The sequence below is a fragment of the Microtus ochrogaster genome (assembly GCF_000317375.1).
Source record: "Microtus ochrogaster isolate Prairie Vole_2 chromosome 14 unlocalized genomic scaffold, MicOch1.0 chr14_random_2, whole genome shotgun sequence".
Lineage (NCBI taxonomy): Eukaryota > Metazoa > Chordata > Mammalia > Rodentia > Cricetidae > Microtus > Microtus ochrogaster.
Window position 1 is genome coordinate 14,860,939 of NW_004949097.1, and position 19,716 is coordinate 14,880,654.

General features: G+C 46.0%; 2 protein-coding genes across 2 annotated transcripts in view; one reads left to right on the plus strand and one right to left on the minus strand.

The window, feature by feature from the left end:
- The window catches only part of Tmtc1 (transmembrane and tetratricopeptide repeat containing 1), a 205,632-nt gene that overhangs the window by 112,499 nt on the left and 73,417 nt on the right, over window positions 1-19,716 (minus strand). The gene's annotated exons all lie outside the window — the stretch shown is intronic.
- LOC101985181 (40S ribosomal protein S4, X isoform-like) lies at window positions 5,246-6,203 on the plus strand. Its single transcript, XM_005364620.2, has one exon. The coding sequence runs from the start codon at window positions 5,336-5,338 to the stop codon at window positions 6,122-6,124; it is 789 nt and encodes a 262-aa protein (XP_005364677.1). The 5' UTR covers window positions 5,246-5,335; the 3' UTR covers window positions 6,125-6,203.

Here is a 19,716-nt window from a genome sequence, read left to right on the forward strand (position 1 = left end):
CCCCAGGAAGGCAGCCTAAGATGAAGAGCTACAGATCAGAGAGGGAGTTGACATGATCTGGGAAACGGAAAGAAGTTACAGTTGAGAGGTGATGCTTTGGCTGAGGATGGAGAGATACTGAAGATATGAGTATAGACGGTGAGGGGCCAAGAGAAGTCCCTGGGCCACAGTTCAGGGCTGAGGATTGTTGTGTGATACTTTCTGTGGTCTGACAAAGTTTGTCTGGAGATCAGAGGGTGGAGCTAGTCCCTAGTTAACCATGGAAACTAGGCAGTGGTGGCTCACACCTTTAATCCCAGCACTTGGCAAGCAGAGACAGGAAGTGATCAGGTGGGGTGCAGATAGGACCTCAGCCCTTTTGGATGGAAGGAGGAGACAGGGAGGAAGCACCTGGAGGCTGCTCCTGGTTCTCTGATCTTCCAGGTTTCCCCCCAATATTTGACTCCTGATTTTTTACTGTTAAGACTAATTAGGATCACGCTTCAGAGCATGAGCAACAGCAAGCTCTCCACTAGCTGAGAAAGCAACAGCACTCGGTACAGTCCTGAAGGAGTCTCAAAGCTGAGCCTAAAATCACCGTAAAGAATGCCAGGATGGAGCTCCAAGCCCTGAAAGACATGATGGGTGTTGATTCTGCCTCCATTCTGCCAAGCTTCCTTAGAGGCAAGGTGAATTTGTCTGAAGTTCCTTGCTTCCAAGGCCTGTCTCCTCCTTGACTGGTTCACCTGAGCATGGTGCCACTCAGAACCTGCGGCAGGTTAGAGAATTAGCTCATCCTCTGCTTCCCCAAGTACCTGATGCCTATGGCTTACCAGGAGTTCACACAATCAGCACACTGGATGCTGCCTAACCACACCGCAGGTGGACGAGGTCACTGTTCCCATCAGGGCCTGTGATGTCTTGTTCATTTGTGGTGTCTGTATAGAGGAAGGTCAGGCTGTCTTTGTCTGTCTTTCTCTAGCCCAGTCTGTTTACATTTAAGGCAGGGGAAGGAGAAAGTCTCAACTGACCATTACCAAGCCATGCTATACAGGTGAGCTTTTGGTTAGAGCCCCTCTGAGCCCTCCTCAGAATAACCGACACGCTGGGCAGCAAACTCAAAGCCTCTCATGTGCCCTGGCTCCATGTGTTGAGTTCACCAGCAGGCCAAGCAGGATATTTGGCAGCCTGGGCTTCCCCGAGGAATATGTACCCTTGCTACATGTGATCTACATGTTCTATAGCAACACAGATGTCTTGAGAATCCCACACTACTTACAGAAGGCATCAGTGTGGAATTAGCCAGCTTAATCCCACCCCAGCCCCAATTTAAGGGACAAATACAGAAAGGATTTGTTATCTGTTGTGGTCTGTCATTTGCAGCCTTCGTAGAAGGAGAGAGAAACAAAATAAAGTGTTTTCCTAGAAGCTAAAGATTTGATTCACTTTCACGGTGTTCTATGAATTCATTGTGAACATACAGGACATGCATTGAACAGAGGAGGGGCGACTGTGGTAGTCCAAGCCTGTTCGTCAGTTTGTACTCAGATGCCTGTCCACCTTTGTTAAGGAAGGGGAACCTTTTCCTAATGTACTCAAAAAAGCAAAAAGGGCTGTGGACCTAAAACATCCTAGTGCTCCCACACTTCATGCCTGCAGCTTGTTCCTTGAAGAAGGAATTCATACGTACTGCAGTAGCCCGATCTCTTACTGGTTAATACTCCTGCTGTGGTAATGACTTTTGCAGAGACTTGTTTAGTCTAATGCTTCCGTACCCTTGGTCACAACTTTCATCTGCTCACTGGCCTAGTCCCACATGCTGCTGACTTTCCAGCCACTGGGCCATGGGTAAAGTTACCCAGCAACAAATAGCACTGTTTTCTTCCTCCATCAGAGGTGTTTCCCGGACAAATTCAGCTCAATGTTTTCTCTTTTCTTTACCTTTGCTTTTGTTTTTTGGGACAGGATCTCCCTTTAGATAGGTCTGGCTGTCAGGAAGCTCACTGTGTACAGCAGACTGACCTTGAAGTCATAGAGGTCCACTTGCTTCTGCCTTCTGGGTACTGAGATTAGAGGCACTATCCACCACACCCAGCCAGATCAGGGCTTCACTTGGTGACGTTTACTACGTCGCACTGAAGTTTTAAATCCCTAATCATTTAAGTTGCTACGCTGCCTCTATAAACACCGCTGATTGCAAGGTCTGACTTTAACAAAATGTCTCCCGATCCTAAATTTCATTCAGCTAAATGTCTCCTGAACGTTATCTACTGCGATGTTTCCGTACACAAGAGGCTTTCACACATGGGGCTGGTCTGCCTCAAGGAGGGCAACCAGTCCAATCTGCCTAGCACTAGCCTTCCAGTGCTAGGCTGGAAAGTCCCGGGAGACTTGGAGGGAAAGCTATCCCTGGTGACATCATACACAGTGAGGTAAAGTGCTAAGGAGCTACCCAAATTCTAATTTAAAAAACTCAAACAAGAAATTAGTTTGGTTTAGTTCAGGACTCTCTCTGATATTCATAGTAGTTGCTTTTCTTTCTCTTCTTTTTTGTTTTTTAAAAATTCACTTTACTTATTGATGTGAAGGTGTCAGGTCCCCTACAACTAGAATTACAGACAGTTGTCAGCTGCCATGTGGGTATTAGGAATTGAACCTGGGTCCTCTGGAAGAGCAGCCAGTGCTCTTAACCACTGAGCCATCTCTCCAGCTTCACTCCTTTTTCTCTTCCTCCCCCCCCTTGTCTGTCCCTCCTTCTCTCCCCCTTCTCTTTTTATTCCCTGTAAGTATTTAATTTAAAAAAAAAAAACAATAAAGCCGGGCGATGGTGGCACACGCTTTTAATCCCAGCACTCAGGAGGCAGAGGCAGGTGGATCTCTGTGAGTTCGAGACCAGCCTGGTCTACAGAGCTAGTGCCAGGACAGGCTCCAAAGCCACAGAGAAACCCTGTCTCGAAAAACCAAAAAAAACAAAAAAACAAAAAAACACACACAATAACAAGTGCTTCTCTGGTGGGAATCACCGATTAATCGGTTCAACTCATTAATTCTAGATCTTATCCGTGCTTTTCAGCTGCCTGACAAATCTTTGCGCTTAATGCGATAAGCTAATCTAAAGCATTCTTTATAGCCATCACTTTTGTTTATGTAGCAAAAAGAAAAGGAGGGAAGAGAGGGAAAAGGGTTTAGCAAACACTGGGGAGGTACAGATTCCCTTCTATACTAGATCTATAGTGATCTAGCACACTACAAAGCCAAATGGTCAATACTTCAAAACCCAAGTTTGAATCAGTTTACAACTAATACAAGGAGTCTGATGTTGAGATTTTAAAACCCACTACTTGTATAAGGATAAACATAATGGTTCCTAAATTTTCAGTCTTAACTACAGACAATCAAAACCAAATATTATCAGCACTAATATCCCCAGACCTGGATCTCTGACACAGTTACCTGTGTGTGTCAGTGAACGCAGGAGTCAGATTCTGAAATACTGGTAACATTTCAAGTTCATGGACGATTTCCCGTAAGCTACTGTTGGGAGCAGAGGGCCATATGGGCCAGTTTATGTTTAGACAGCACAGCGCTATTACGGGTATCTAGCAAAAGTCAGTTAAGACATGGCTGACATCCAGGGGAGCTATGAGTAAACACAACGGCTGACACAGGATGTCCAGGGAACCCCAAGCAAACAGTCTGGTAATCTGCTATATATTTTATGTGATTCTAACGTAGCCTTGAGGTCAGAGGTCCAAGCCTTTGTGGGTCAGCCTCTGGCATGGATGTTCATCTGTAGGTCTATATGCCTAGCGTAGAGCAACCTGTGTGCCTGTGCCCTTCACCTGTGCTGGCTTGTTCTGGGTTTTTGTCCAAGCCTGCCTAGCAGATTGTGTATTGGTAAACAAAACATGTGTTATCTGCCCATGATTCCCCCCAGTCTCCTGTGACCTTCCCTCTTCTTTCCTGGCTTTCGGCAACGGACCACACAGACACTCTCTCTTGTCCTGTTTCCCATGCATCCAAACTTTAATTCCTTCAGAGCTACCTAAGATCATCTTACACATGATGGCTTCAATGTCACTAGGAGACTTACCCTGCCTATCACACGGCAGCCACGCTAACAGTACAGAGAATACTGCAGACTGACAGACATAAAAAATGTCCATCATAATAAAAATGATCATGAATTTGAAGACAGCCTGTGCTACATGAGGAAGCCCTGTCTTAAAGAAAACAGAAAAATTAAGAAGGCGAGTAGCAGGAAGGAGATATTGAACCCTCACCGTAGTTTGTAGTGGCTATAGCCTGGAAGTTTGGGATAAGCAAGGGTCACCTTCATCTGTGCTCAGGGAAACCATGAGCAACAGAGAGCTTGGCTCCCTCCAGGCAGGAAATAGGGAATCAATGGCAGCTTTCGGGTGGGAATATAGAACACCCGTATCTCCATTGCTGGGCAGCCCGATGAGACTCTGTGGCAGGTGTCATGGCATCACGCAGGAAGACATGGGCAAGGTGCGAACCTTACGACCTCTGCCATCACAAAAGCCCATGCCCTCCACCGTCGGCAAAGAAGATGAGAAAAAGGTTTGCTGGACCTTCCCATCCCTTAGTAAGAGGCTGGCTGGCTGGCTGTAGGCTGTCTGAAAGATGACCCAGACAAAACACGTTTAAGAAACAGTAAAATCTGGTGAGATGGCTTATAATGGTACAGACATTTTGTCTCTAAACTTGGGGACCTGAGTGTGTGCAAATGTCGGGCCTCACATGATAGAAGCAAAAAACAGGCTCCCAGGAGAGTCCTGGGATTTCCATACTAACAGACTGAAAGAGTAAATGCAACAAAAATAGTAGTATAAAATATGTATTTAAGGCCCGGCGGTGGTAGCGCACACCTTTAATCCCAGCCCTCGGGAGGCAGAGGCGGGTGGATCCCTGTGAGTTTCAGACCAGCCTGGTCTACAGAGTGCGTTACAGAGAAACCCTGTATCAGGCGAAAAAAGTATTCAGGAGAGTTTGGTTTACCTGAGACCGGCTGCACTCTCCCTGAAGGCAGACAGCTTATCGCCTTCATCTTGGTATTTACCGCCCAGCAAACACACACAGCTCAGCACAGCACAGGAGGGAAAGGTTCGCTCAGCTCAGCGGCTCCTCCAGCCTCCAGCCAGCAGGTAGCGCTATGCAGTCCCGCCCCCTGGAAGAGACCCGGATGAGCGGGCAGGGGGAGGGGCTTCCCGCCTGCTGCGCGCGCAGCCCCTCACTCCGCTGGGGCTCGGGGAAAGAGAAGGCCGCCTCGCCTCTTCCCTTGCACTCCGCTCGTGCTCGGGGAAGGAGAAGCCGCCTCCCGTGCTGCTCCGCCATGGCTCGCGGTCCGAAGAAGCACCTGAAGCGTGTGGCTGCCCCGCGCCACTGGATGCTGGACAAACTGACGGGCGTGTTCGCGCCCCGCCCGTCGTCCGGGCCACACCGCCTGCGGGAGTGCCTGCCACTCGCCATCTTCCTCCGCAACCGCCTCAAGTACGCGCTGACGGGCGATGAGGTGAAGAAGATCTGCATGCAGCGCCTCATCAAGGTGGACGGCAAGGTGCGGACCGACGTGGCCTACCCGGCGGGCTTCATGGATGTCATCAGCATCGACAAGAGCGGCGAGCACTTCCGCCTGGTGTACGACACCAAGGGCCGGTTCGCGGTGCACCGCATCACCCCCGAGGAGGCCAAGTACAAGCTGTGCAAGGTCAGGAAGGTCTTCGTGGGCACCAAGGGCATCCCGCACCTCGTGACGCACGACGCACGCACCATCCGCTACCCCGACCCGCTCATCAAGGTCAACGACACCGTGCAGATCTCGCTGGACTCTGGCAAGATCACCGACGCCATCAAGTTCGACACGGGCAACCTGTGCATGGTGACCGGGGGCGCCAACCTGGGCCGCATTGGCGTCATCACCAACCGCGAGCGCCACCCGGGCTCGTTCGACGTGGTCCACGTGAAGGATGCCAACGGCAACGGCTTCGCCACCCGCCTCTCCAACATCTTCGTGATTGGCAAGGGCAACAAGCCCTGGATTTCCCTCCCACGCGGAAAGGGAATCCGCCTCACCATCGCCGAAGAGAGAGACAAGAGGCTGGCGGCCAAGCAGAGCGGGTGAAGCGGACTCTGAGGGACTCGAGGGGGGGCGTTTATACTGGTTGATGCTTCGAGTTTTAAGCAGCATGTTGAATTAAAAAGAGAAGCAAACTTCATTCTGGTTGCCTGCGTTTCCCTTTGCCACGACATGGGGGGTGGGGCAACCACCCAGATGTGAGGTTGCCGCATTTTGAAAAAGGGGTTGGTTACCGTTGCTGATAACTGAACTAATGTTATTTCATTTTTCTTTTAATATTCCAGGGTTGGGATTGAATGCCTAGAGGCCGATAAAATCCGTAGAAACTCAAGGCTTTTAGAGGTCTGATGTGGGAGTGTCATATAGCAATCTGTTGATTTCATTGGTTAAGTAATAAACAAACTGCTTGGGCTTATAGCTTAGAACATAGGTGGGTGGAGTAAACAGAACAGAATGCTGGGAGGAAGAGGAAGTGAGGTAAGACACCTCAGACAGACTCCACAGCTCTGCTGTCTGGAGCAGAGACGCCATGCTCCCGGCTCCTGGTCGGATGCGGGGATAGCTCTGCTCTCTGAGACACGTGATGAAGCTCCGACCCAGGATGGACGTAGGCTAGAATCTTCCCAGTAAGAGCACCTTGGGGTGCTACACACCTGATTGGAAATGGGCTAGTCCAGGTGCAAGAGTTAGCCTAGAAGAGGCTAGATAGAAATGGGCCAAGCAGTGTTTAAAAGAAAAACAGAGAACCCCTAAAGTTAGGAAGTATAAAAATGGGATTGTTCAGCAACTGGAAACAGAGAAACCCACAAAGTGTAGCTATAATTTTCTCTTTTTAGAAAACCCCAAGTTTACAGAAGCAGCAAATCCAGAACAAAAAATAACACTAAAGCAAGACTTGTAAAGAAATGAATAAAAGTTCAACTGTCTTTATAATAGCAGCTTACAGATAAAATGAAAATAATTTATTTCTTTGCATTTTAATGCCAGTAAGCCACAAAAGGTAAATAAAGTTTTCAACTTTGCCACTTTGCTGGCTCAAACAAGATTTCCTGGACAGTTTTACTGATATCGATTAGAGAAAGAATACTTGAATTTCAGATGTTTGTGAACTCCCAATTAAAGGAAACTTAATTATTTTTTTCCATTTTAGAAGATAGTTAATATACTAAGATTTACAGATTTGTGCTGGGGCAGGTGCCTACAGTGGGCAAAGGTTGGAAGAGCCCTCAAAATGGGATTATAAGCAAAGAGCTTATAACCACTAAGCCACTTATACCCCAAAGATAAGAATTTTATTACAAAAAGATGGCTTTTGCTTTTTAATTCCAAATTAGAGTTAAATTCCTTTGAATAAACTAGCATCTGATTAATTTGCTGATGTTAAAACATACTCAAACTAAGGTCATCGTTAAATGTCTCTATTCCTGAAGAAACAGTGATGGGCTTTGATATGGGAAGATGAGGTCTGGTTTCAGGGCTGTGAGGACAGCTGGGGGTCAAGTGCTTGCGTAGCACACAACATAATGAATTTTTCTTTAAAAAAATGTGTGAATATTTGCCTGCATGTATGTCCCGTGTCCTAGAAGACCAGAAGACAATTCTTTGGAACTGCTAGGAAATGAACCTGGGTCCTCTGCAAAAACCGCAAGAGCTCTTAAACACTGAACTCCTGATTTATTTATCAGGGGGAATGCTTGTATCAAGTCTCACAAGTGGAGATCAGAGAAAAACCTGGGAGTTCTGTGTCCACCATGTGGGTCCTGGGATCAAACTCAAGTCATCAATCTTGGCAGCAATTGCCTTTATCTGCTGGGCCATCTTGCCAGCCCCATCCTAGATAATTTCAGTTGCAAGCACCATGAAAATAATATCTAGAAGCAGACAGACCCAGATTTAATCACTGGCTGTTCCCACCTAGGTATGAGCTGCAGGTTGTAGCAAGAATAGGAACATCGCGCAAAACAGGAGGCATACATGTACGTGCACACACGGTTAGCACTGTATTCTAACTTCCTACAAATGATTGTAGTGAATACATATTTTTTTTCCTAACTCAATAGTAACAGAAAAGCCTGGTTTGGACGTGCTATTCTATGTTCAATAAAACTTTTTTTTTTTTTTTTTTTTTTTTTTTGTAAAAGTCTCCCCAGCCCTGGAAGGTTTTAAATTTCCTGTGTAGCCAAAGATAGCCTTGAATTGATTCTCTTGTCTCCTCAGTGCTGGGATTATAGGTTTATTTCCACCAGGCCAGGGTATTGAGAATTGAACCTGGGGCTTCCTGAACTCCAGACAAGCACTTTGCCAACATAGCTACATCCTAACTCATGAACGACATTTTAGAATTAACAGTTAGGGACTGGGGATGTAGCTCAATTTCTTAGAGTGCTATCTCATGCACATTTTTTATTTTTTTACAATTAAAAGGCACTTAAAAGTTCTTGTAAATGTACTGAATTCTTCTGTAGGAAAGACCATCTTTATGGGCTATGGAGACTAGAATCCTAACTGGATAGCAGGGAGTGATGAGCTGGCAGTCGGAAACTGGAGGTAAATAAATGCTGAGACTGTCGTGTCCGTTTGCCCTGCAACATGAGCTGAAAAGCACCCACGGGTATCCTTACTGAGATAGCACACACACACAAACAGCGGCTCCCAACTCCGAAGGGTTTGGAAGTGGGGTCTCACTCGGAGATCCACCTGCCTCTGCCTCCTGAGGTGTGAACTACGGCCCGGGTTTTCTAACTTTAAAAACTTCAGAAAGTATACGGTCGGGGATACCAAGACTCACAGACTTTTTTTTTCCTTTTATGTATGCGCATGTGTGCGGTGTTCATGTTTGTTTGTGTTTTGGTTTATGCAAGCGCAGGCACCCTTGTGCGCATGCGTTTGGAAGACTGCCGTTGAAATCTGGAATCAGCCACTCGGCACCGAGGCAGGTCCTCTCAATCGAAGCCAGAGCTCGCCGATCCGGCTTGTCTTTCCGGGTACGTTTGCTCTGCAGATCGGGTATCAGCCTCCCATGGCTGGGATTACTGGCAACTGCCAAGCACCCCAGGCATCTGGGGTTTCAGGATCTGAACTCCTGTCCGACCCAATACTTTACGGCAAGCGCCGCCATCACTCAGCCCTCCCGGGCCAGGCTTCCCCCAGATGCGCGACTTTAGGATGTGGAGTCAGGATGGTTGCAGGGACACTGGGAAATGAGCGATAATTTCCTTCTAGAATTGCTGAGTGGCTGCGTGGCCTCCCCTGTGTCCTACCGGCTGCAGGGAGCCCACGCCCTGGTAGCTTTCCTCATCCACCACGGTGAATGTACACTGCCCGACGGCACCGTGTCCTTCAACATACGAATTATGGGTGGGACACGACTGTGCCCCCAGTATCATATCCACACCTCGTGTCTGCTGATCCTATTTGGTATTCGAGTCAGTAATAGGTATGAAACTCCAAGTAGCATTTGAAGCCATGCCCTTTCCACGTAATTATCGTTGTAAAACAAAAACAACAACAAAACCCAGCATTTTTGTAATATCTAGTGGCGGGGGGGGGGGGGGGGAAGCAGGGAGGGGGTGCCTTGCTAGTAAATTCAGGGGGAGAGTAATGAACTCAGGCCCAGCGCTCTGTACTTTAAAGATATAGCTTTTCTTATGAGATGAGATGGTAGGAAAACATGTAATTTGAATCTCAAAATAGCCGAAACCGAGCACCAGGCAATGTGTGAGATGGGAATCTCTATTTATTTATAAGCCCAATTACTAAGGCATATTGCTTTCACGTCTTATATATGAAGTGTGACAATAAAGAAATGAGATTGGTCTTTTGTTGTTTGGTTCATAAATTGGCACTGGTGGAATCTTCAAAATAAGAGTTCCTAAACAATATTAAGGGATTTAAAATGAGTGGAACAAATTTACAGCTAAGACCACCGCTATGTAGTTCTGATTTCCGTACTGAAACCAGTCATAGCACGTGGTCTCCACAGCTCACATATAACGTTAATTTGTTAATAAACACAAATGCTGAAGAAGATATACTCCCCAAACACTATTTTAAAACATCATTTTATAAGTCCTAGGAGGCATAGTTCAGTGTTAGGGCGCTTGCTTGGCGCGCTCAGTCTCTGTAATACTCTTATGACAATAAGGAAGTCCTTCAAATATAAGTGTATATGTGCGTGCATTAAGAGTGGGGAACGACATCCTTTGTGGCCAGGATTAAACAGCTGTGGCTGGAGAGTGTTCCCCGTGGTGATTTATAATCTTCCATTGAGATCTGTTCCCAACACCCATGTAGGACTATCATAACTTCCCCTAATTCCAGTTCCAAGGGGTCTGAAGTCCTCTTCTGGCCTCTGACATCAGACACACACATAAATAAAAAATTTAAGAAATAGACCAGCTGGTCTAAGATCTCTTCTGTCCTTCTGTCCTTCTTTCCCTTCTCTGCCTCTTTCTCCCTTCCACTTCTCCCTTGCTTTCCCTCTTTTTTGGCACTGAGAGTTGGACATAGGATGTCACACATGCTAGGCAAACCATTCTACCAATGAGCAATATCCCCAGCCCTACCTTTACAATAGAAAAAAATTGACAGTTGCCTAAACATATGTATGTATATGTATGTGTGTCTGCGTGTGTAACATATTCAAACCCCAGTCCCTTCTCTCACCAGCTATCTTTTGTACTTTGTATTTTGAGACAGATTCTTGTTTCATTTTGTTTATTGTTTTTCAATACAGGGTTTCTCTGTGTGAGACTCCTGGTTGTCCTGGAACTTGCTTTATAGACCAGGCTGACCTTGAACTCACAGAGATCCATCTGCCTCTGCCTACTGAGTGCTAGGATTAAAAGCGTGCACCCCCACTGCCCGACTTGAAACATATTTCTAATAGGTTCCCCAGGAAGTCCTTGAACTCACTCTGTAGCCCAGCTAGTCTTGAAGTTTTGATCCTCCTGCCTCAGCCTCCTGAGATATTGGGATGACAGGCCCTGTTCCCAGGTCAAGCTTGAGATGTCTACTTCTGTTCACCCCCACTAGACAGGCCAAAGAAAATTCTGACTATATGTAGGCAGATGAACCAATGAGTTTACAGGAGTGACTTACCAAGGAGGATGGGTAGAATCACAGGAGCATGGACAAGCTAAGGGGCAGCTACACCCTCAGTGGCTCCTTAATGCAAAGTCTGTCAGCTGCTAGCACACCATGGGAAGGCTGCCAGGGGATCAGTGTTGCCCTCCCTTCCTTCTGGGAAGGAGTGTTAATGAGTCCAATCTAGTCAGAGTCTCTTCAAGGTAAGCAGAGTTCCGTAACACAGCTCGAGCCTCACATCCCAAGCACTCTGAGGCAAGCCAGAGAGCTGGCACATGGCGTACGTCCTCCGTCCTCTGGATACAGAGTTTGCAGAGTCTCACCAGTGTCACTGTGAGGATGTGACCTGGCCCTGGAACTAGCTCTTCTAGACCAGGCTGGCCTCGAACTCACAGAGATCCGCCTGCCTCTGCCTCCGAGTGCTGGGATTAAAGGCGTGCGCCACCACTGCCCGGACCTGGCTTTCAAACACTGCCTTGTGTCTTTGCAATAAGGTGTCTTCCTCCTCGCCTGCCCACATCACACACCACCTATTCTTGTTTCCTTCCCTCAACCTTCATTATTCTCCTTTTCTCCTTCATTCTTCATACGACCTTTTTTCCTTCTCTTCTAGTATGCAATATGCCATTTTTTGTAGCATGAGTAATAAATTGTTGGTTAGGGAATATATATATATATATATGCATATATATATATATAATTAAATGTATGTGTGCACACATACATACTCGACTCAGGAATGATAAAATGAATTAACAATGGAAGTCTACCTGAAGTGCTTAAAAAGGACTAGGTCAGTATCTATCTTAGTTAGGGTTCCTATTGCCATGAAGAAACACCATGACCACGGCAACTTTTTTTTTTTTTAGTTTTTCGAGATAGGGTTTCTCTGTAGCCTTGGAGCCTGTCCTGGCACTAGCTCTTGTAGACCAGGCTGGCCTCGAACTCACAGAGATCTGCTTGCCTCTGCCTCCCGAGTGCTGGGATTAAAGGTGTGTACCACCATCACCTGGCCTGACCACGGCAACTCTTATAAAAGAAAACATTTAATTGGGGTGGCTTACATTTTCAGAGGTCTGGTTCATTATCATGATGGTTAAACATGGGGGCATGCATGCAGACATGGTGCTGGAGAAGTAGCCGAGTAGCTTGCAGGCAACAGGAAGTGGTCTTAGTACTACAATGAGGGAAGCTTCAGCAAAAGAGACTCAAAGCCCACCCCCATAGTGACACACTTCCTCCAACAAGGCCACACCCACTTCAATAAAGCCACACCCCCTAACAGTGCCACTCCCGTTGGGAGTCACTTTCTTTCAAACTACCATGGTATCATCAGTAATTAATCAAAGTGAGACACCACTTGGCATCCACCAGGATGACTGTGACGAATAATTAATGAATAAATAAATCAATGACAAGGAGTTCTGATGAAGATGGGAGAGAGTGAACTTTATACACTGGGATATGGCAACTGGTACAGCTGACTGGGAAGAATTTGGGGGTAGAGGAAGACCTCAGTGTATAACTCAGCTCAGCATCTCCTAGGTATTTGGGCATCCTTCTCAAAAATAAAAAAATTAAGACCATTTGCTTTGGAAAGGCTAGAGTGGTCATATTCATGACATTCCAGGTGGCCACTTTCTGACCACAGGTAAATACTATTAGCCACTAAAAATGCAAGTATTAAGAGTGCTTCGGACAGACCTCAGAAATACCAAACTGCGTTAAGGAAACCTGGCCCAGAAGATTAAGTGCTTTTGTACTCTATGTGAAGCTCTAGGAAGAACAAATTCACAAAGACAGGAGCAGGTGCGAGCTGCCTGGGGCTGGGGCTGGGTAAGAGCTGAGTATCCTGCTGAGAGGGATTCCTGTGGGGTGGTGGGGCGCTCTGAGACCGCAGCAGGGTTCTGTTGTAGAATATTAGTTTAAGATGTGTTACATTTGTTCATGCTGCGAAACATCTGTTTAGTGATGCAAAGATGTGTTGCATTCTTTTATGCTGTATTTGTTTAACTTGGTGAAGCTATGTTACTTTGCCTGCCTAAAACATCGGATTGGTCTAATCAAGAGCTGAACTGCCAATAGTTAGGCAGAGGGATAGGCAGAGCTGGCAGGCAGAGAGAATGAACAGAAGAAAAGAAAGAGGACGCCAGTAGCCAGCCACATAGTCACACAACCAGTCACGGAGTAAGAAGGAAAGAAAGGAATATAGAGTAGAGAAATGTAAAATCTCAGGAGCAAAGGGTAGATGAGATAAGTTAAGAAAAGCTGGCTAGAAATAAGCCAAGGTAAGGCCGGGCATTCGTAAGTAAGAAGAAGTCTCTATGTATTTATTTGGGAGCTGTGTGGTGGGCCCCTAAAGAATAAAATAAACAAACAAACAAATAAATAAATAAATAAATAAATAAATAGACACCAGCTACAGAGTTTTCTATGAATCCATTAACAACATTACATTGTATATTTAAAATGAATGGATTTTACAAACTAAATTATACTTCATTAAAGCTTTAAAAAAGTACTCTTAGTCTCATTTTATTTGAATGATAAATACAAGGACCTATTCACTGGTTTCCATTGTAAAATGAGAAAAATATTTTCATGCAAAAAGTCAGACAGCCTGAGCCAAAACTAGGTTATTAAAATGCCCAGGCTGATTCATGGCATGTTGGATGTTCTAGTTTCTCTCTCTTGGTATTTGTACAGAAAACTGACCTTTTTTTTTTCCCAAATAAAGTCACATTCATGGGTCTTCAGGTTTGGATGTGGACGGATCCTCTGGGAGCTGCCACTTAGTCCACTACACTGTATAAACAAATTCTATTTAAAGCTATTTTAAAGGCTTGGCAAGACCCATATCAAAAGCAAGCCCTCATTCTAGGAGTATGGCTCAGAGGTATAGTTTCTGCTTAGTCTTTGTGGATGCAGTTCCAAGCACCAAAATAAACATAAATTAAGTTAAAAGGACAAATCAGTGTTCCTGCCATGCTGATTTATCTCTGACTGGGAAATAGCTTTCTTTTTAAAACCCAAGTCTTCAACCTGAATTATGGAGGAGGGTTTTATAATGGATTTGAGTATGGTCCATTGAGAAAATAGGAAGCCACCTTTTCCTCGGCTGAAATAAATAGCATTCGGTGAGGCATGAGCTGGCTGCATTTCCTGCTGTACCTTCTGATTTTCCCATCTCTCTTTGTGACTGATGGCAGTTATTTTCCATGCCTCCTGTTTCTCGCCAGCGGTATTTTTCCAGAGGAGGCGTGTTTGCATACACCTCAGGCTGAAAGGAAGCACGGTAATGAACTGCGACAGACTTTATCACAGCCTTTGGGACTGAAGCATCATCATCGCCGCTGAATGTGCGTGCTGCGGTACATCTGGGGAAAGATGGACGGGGCCACACACAGCTGGCTCTGAGGCGCTGCAGAGTGCGGGAAAACAGAGTCCTGCTGCTTTGATGGGTTGGAATAAATGACGAAACTGTGGATTAGCAAATGTTTCAACAATGAGAACAGATGGGAAAGATCTACAGCTTTGAAACCTAAGACTCCAAACCCTCCAGCCTGCCCACCTAAGAACTGCAAACCGTCCAGCCTATCTGTGAGGCAGGAGCCCCGCCGGCACCGGGACACGCCTGCTACCCCTTCTTATATCTATGTTTAGTCACACTCCGAGAAATCTGAAGGATATTAAAAGAGATGTTAGATTTGCAGAGATCTGAGGGCGCCTCGTTAACCCTAGCACAGCCCTTTCCCATGCTGTGTCCCGCTCTTCACTGAAGGGAATCTTTCTGTCATACACGATTTACAAGCAAACTAAAGGATCGAGTGGGGGTATTTTTTTTTCTTTTTAAGCACTTCTACATCATTTATTTTCAAAGATAAACAAACATGTCACTTCTTCTGGATTGACATGATTCCATATTGTATTGAGTACCGAGGTGGAAGATCTATGTGAACCTAGGAATTATCATTAACTTAAAACCTACAGTTGGTTTCTGGTTTTGTTTTCTTACAAAAAGAAAAAGCATCTTAAATCCAAGGCTTATTGGTGCTTTCTCAAGCCAGGCTTTTGATTTTTAAAATTTATGGTATGCATAGCATGTGTGAAACACAACTTCAACCTCAGCACTGAGAGAAAAAAAAGAACAAAAATTATGCTAATAATTAAAAAAATTATGCTAATGTTTTCCTGGGACTACTAGCATGTTATACTAGGCTGCTAGCAAATACTGGGGTGGATATGACAGAAAGGGAGGTATGAAGGTAAGAAAATATTAAGAAAAAAATTTGATATGTTCAAGGGGTATTCCATATGAATTAACAGTTTTTAAAAGTAGAATTTTCATTTTTAATTCACATTCAATACGTGAATAGCTTAGCTCATGCTTAGCAAACGATGTAGAAGAAACATTAGTCTTTAATAGAAAGATGAAATGAAGGGATTTAACAGCGTTAGGACATGAAAGCCCATAGAAATATTGTCTTGAGAATCTTCAGTACTCACTGTAGGTCATTCATCATCCACGTATGACTTAGACTGAGAACACTCTTACCAGGAGAGAGCAAGCTACCGGCCAGAGATTGAATCTGGCTTGCTACTTGCTATTATAGCAACATTTTATCAGTAGGGGGGAATATAAGACCTTAAGTTCCCAGGAACTTGGGAAAGCTCACTAACTTTACTACCTCAGACCTCAACCATTCTGACTGTGAACCTCTGAACCCCCCACCTCATTTTTTGAGCACTCAGTGCCCCGGCTTGGGGCTGAGTCTTGAGGAAGAGGGGCGTGGTTGTCACTCATGATCCCTCTACAGACCCCCAGTGGTCACTGCTGTATTTGTAAAGACGCCATGCTCACAGCCCCCACTGCTGGACTCTGGACCGTGACCCTGTGGAGCCATGAGCCAAAGTAAATCCTCTCCTTGCTCATGTTTGCCCCACTGGGTGTTTTGTCGCAGGAGTAAGTGGCCATCGCTGTACAGCAGAGTCTCAGCGTGTCTGTCAAGCGACGGATGTGAAAGTCAGAGACAGAAAGAAGGTGCTGCCACAGACCTGATGCAGTTCCTCCCCCCTTCCAGCCACTGACCGCTGAGCAGGGCATCTACTTGAAAGTTCACTTCCCTTCTCAGGAACACGCCTCTGTCACAGACGTGCCTTGGGGGTTCAAGGTGACCAGGACGGTACCCCCTCACAGCTCTGACACAGATGTAAGAATGGCTGCGGTGGTTGGGATGGGAAGGCTCTTTTCTAATAAAGTATCCAAAGTAACAACCTTAATATTGACCTCTGTGCCGGTTGGAGGCCTCAGGGAAGCGGAACACACACAGCATGTGCCTGCAGAAGTCAACTGTATTGTAAGGATTTCAGTCATGTGATTGGTCATGTGACTAAGGAGATTGATAATCGTTTCTCTGCAGGGCAGAGGAGCAGCTGAAGATCAGGGCTGCCAGTGATCCAGTTTGCCTCTGAGGAAGGGGGAGTAGATTTTTGTGGTAAATTTAACAGCTGATGGCTGGAGAATTCCTTCTTGCTCAAGGTACCAATCTTTTGTTCTATTCACACTTTTAACGGCCTAGGTGAGGGCCATGTATGCTACCAAGAACAATCTGCTTTCCTGGGAACTCACTGATTGATTGATTGATTGATTGGTAGTCATCTCATAACCAAATACCCTCAACACCGACATTTAGAATATTCGGCTAAACTTCTGAGCACTCAGCCCAGCCAAGGCGATGCCCAAATGAGATGCCACACTTTGATCCGGATAGGAATTCTCTTCCGAAAGTCTCGTGGGTCAAAGGTTTGGCTCCCCGAGATGACACCACTTCTGAAAGTGAGGACAACGAACTCCATCATGAATTGGCCGTGGGGCAGCATGCCTCGGAAGGGCATGTCTCATCCTCTTTCTCCCTTGCTTCCCAGACTCCAGGAGGTGAACATCTGAGCTCTGCCAAGCTCTTCCACCACAGCGTGCAGCCTCACTTCCGGTGCAGAACCAAAGGCGTCAAACCTCTGAACCCACGGCCTCGGACCAGTCTGTCTTCTTAAACTGCTCTCCACGGGCCAAGGAGATGGCTCAGGAAACAAAGGCTCTTGAGGCCAAATCTGACAGCAGCCATAAATCCCACATGGTGGGAGAAAGAACCTGCTCCTCAGACTGTCCGCCCTTTGACCTCAGCATGGCTCCGTGGCAAGTGTGAACGTAATGTGCATGCGTGTACGCATATACACACAAACATGTGAATAAATACTAGTGCAGTAACATCTTAACAAACCTTGTACCAGGTCTCATCACCTGCTCTGGAAACGCCTGAGGATAAATGTCCTGTAATTCTCATGCTTCTAAGTCACAGACACCCCTCATCTCTGTATAACAGACAATAACAGTCACACCTCACCCTTGTATTCTTGTCTGATACTGAGGCCTACGGGAGGGACCGAGATGTAGCTAAACTGATAGAGGGCTTGCTCTCCAGCGCAGCATAAACCCGAATGAATGTGGTGTGGTGTGTGAGTCTGTATCCCAACCCTCATGAGCTAGAAAAGGTCATTGGTGGCTACACAGTGAATCTGAGGCCAGCCTGGGGTACATGAGACCCTACATCAGAAAAACAGTCACAAAAAGAGAACCAAGAGGCTGTTGAGATTATTATTATGTCATGGAATCTGGGTCAACCCTCCTCATCTTCCAAGAGCGTGAACCGGTGCCTGGGATCCTATTATACAAACCCCAGTATCTGTTATAGATCCCTGGGGTCTCACTCCTATTTTTAAAGCCACGAGGTAATCGGGGAAAGAGGGAGTTAACTCTCACTAGTGGAACCGGCCCTGCACTCCCCAGCTGGGAACAATCAGGCCTGGCAGCTCCCCTCCAGGAAACTCCTGCCGCTTTATTGGATGGATGGGAAACAGAATTTTGACTTTTTGATAGGTGAGACTATAAATCTCCCATCAAGACTGCAGAGGACCAGCTGGGCTTATGTATATAAGCTGCATCTTTAATTACAGACCCCACAAGATGTCGAGCTCAGGAATGCCCCATCGTGTTTCAAGCAGAGTGGGGAGGATGGGCCCCTTGGATGGGAGCCAAGGGTTCCATCTTTTCAAGGAACACAAGACAAGGGCAGGAGAAGCCACACAGAGAAAGGCCATGGCTACTCCAGAGGATCATTATGGAAATATTTTCTTATGCACAGTTCTTTCTCATGATGGGTCACCATTTTGTGAATTACTCTAAATTTTATGTCTAATTTAAAATTTATCTTTGGCATAAAAATGAACAATCTAGCCAGGTTAGTGGTGCACACTTTAAATCCCAGCACTTGGGAGGCAGGGGCAAGCAGATCTTGGTGAGTTCCAGGCCAGCCAGGGAGACATAGTAAGACCTTGTCTCAAATAAACAAACAAACAAATATTGAAATTAAAAAAGAAAAAGGGAAAAAAGAAGAAAACCCGGTTCTGAGAAAACTGTGTTTGGATACATCTTTCTTTTTTTTGTAATCTAGTTATGTATGTATGTATGTATGAGGGGGTGCATACATGTATCATAGCACATGTTTGAAAGTCTTAGAAAACAAAGTTCTCTCTTCCCACCCACATGGGACCCAGGGATAGAACTCAGGTCAACCAGGTTCTGGCTATTACAAATAATCCTGCTATGAACATAGTTGAACAAATGATTTTGTAGTATGATTGTGTCCATGGGGATGTCCCCTGCTAGGTCCTTGGACAGCAGAGGACAGGGTGCCTTGTCCCATAGTCACACTGATGAATATCTCGAATATCACCATAGAACCTTTGTCCGGCGATAGATGGAGATAGAGACAGAGATCCTCATCAGAGCACTGGACTGAGCTCCTAAGGTCCAGTTGAAGAGCTGAAGGAGGGAGAAGACGGGCAAGGAAGGCAGGACCATGAGGGGTTGGTCCACCCTCTGAGACGGTGTGCCTGAGCTAATGGGAGCTCACCAAATCCAGCTGGACTCAGTCTGAACGAGCATGTGATCAAACCGGACTCTCTGATTGTGGCTGACAATGGGGGCTGACAGAGAAGCCATTGATAATGGCACCAGAACTTGTTTGTACTGCATATACTGGCTTTTTGGGACCCTAGTATATTTGGATGCATACCTTCCTAGGCCTGGATGGAGGGGGGAGGGCCTTGGACTTCCCACAGGGCAGGGTTCCCTGACTGCTCTTAGGACTGGAGGGGGAGGGAGGTGGGTGAGTAGGGGAGCAGGAGGGGAATGGGAGGAGGGGGGAAGTGGAAATTTTTGAATGAAATATATATATAATGAAATATATATTTATATATATATAAAATCTCAGGTCATCGGGCTTGGGGCAAATGCCTGAGCCAGCTGAGCCACACTGAGTCATGGTGAACCTTATGGGAGAAGAAAAAAAGATTATGACCGGGGAGATAGCTCGAGTCAGTGGATTATGACCGGGGAGATAGCTTGAGTCAGTGGATTATGACCGGGGAGGTAGCTTGAGTCGGTGGATTATGACCGGGGAGGTAGCTCGAGTCGGTGGATTATGACCGGGGAG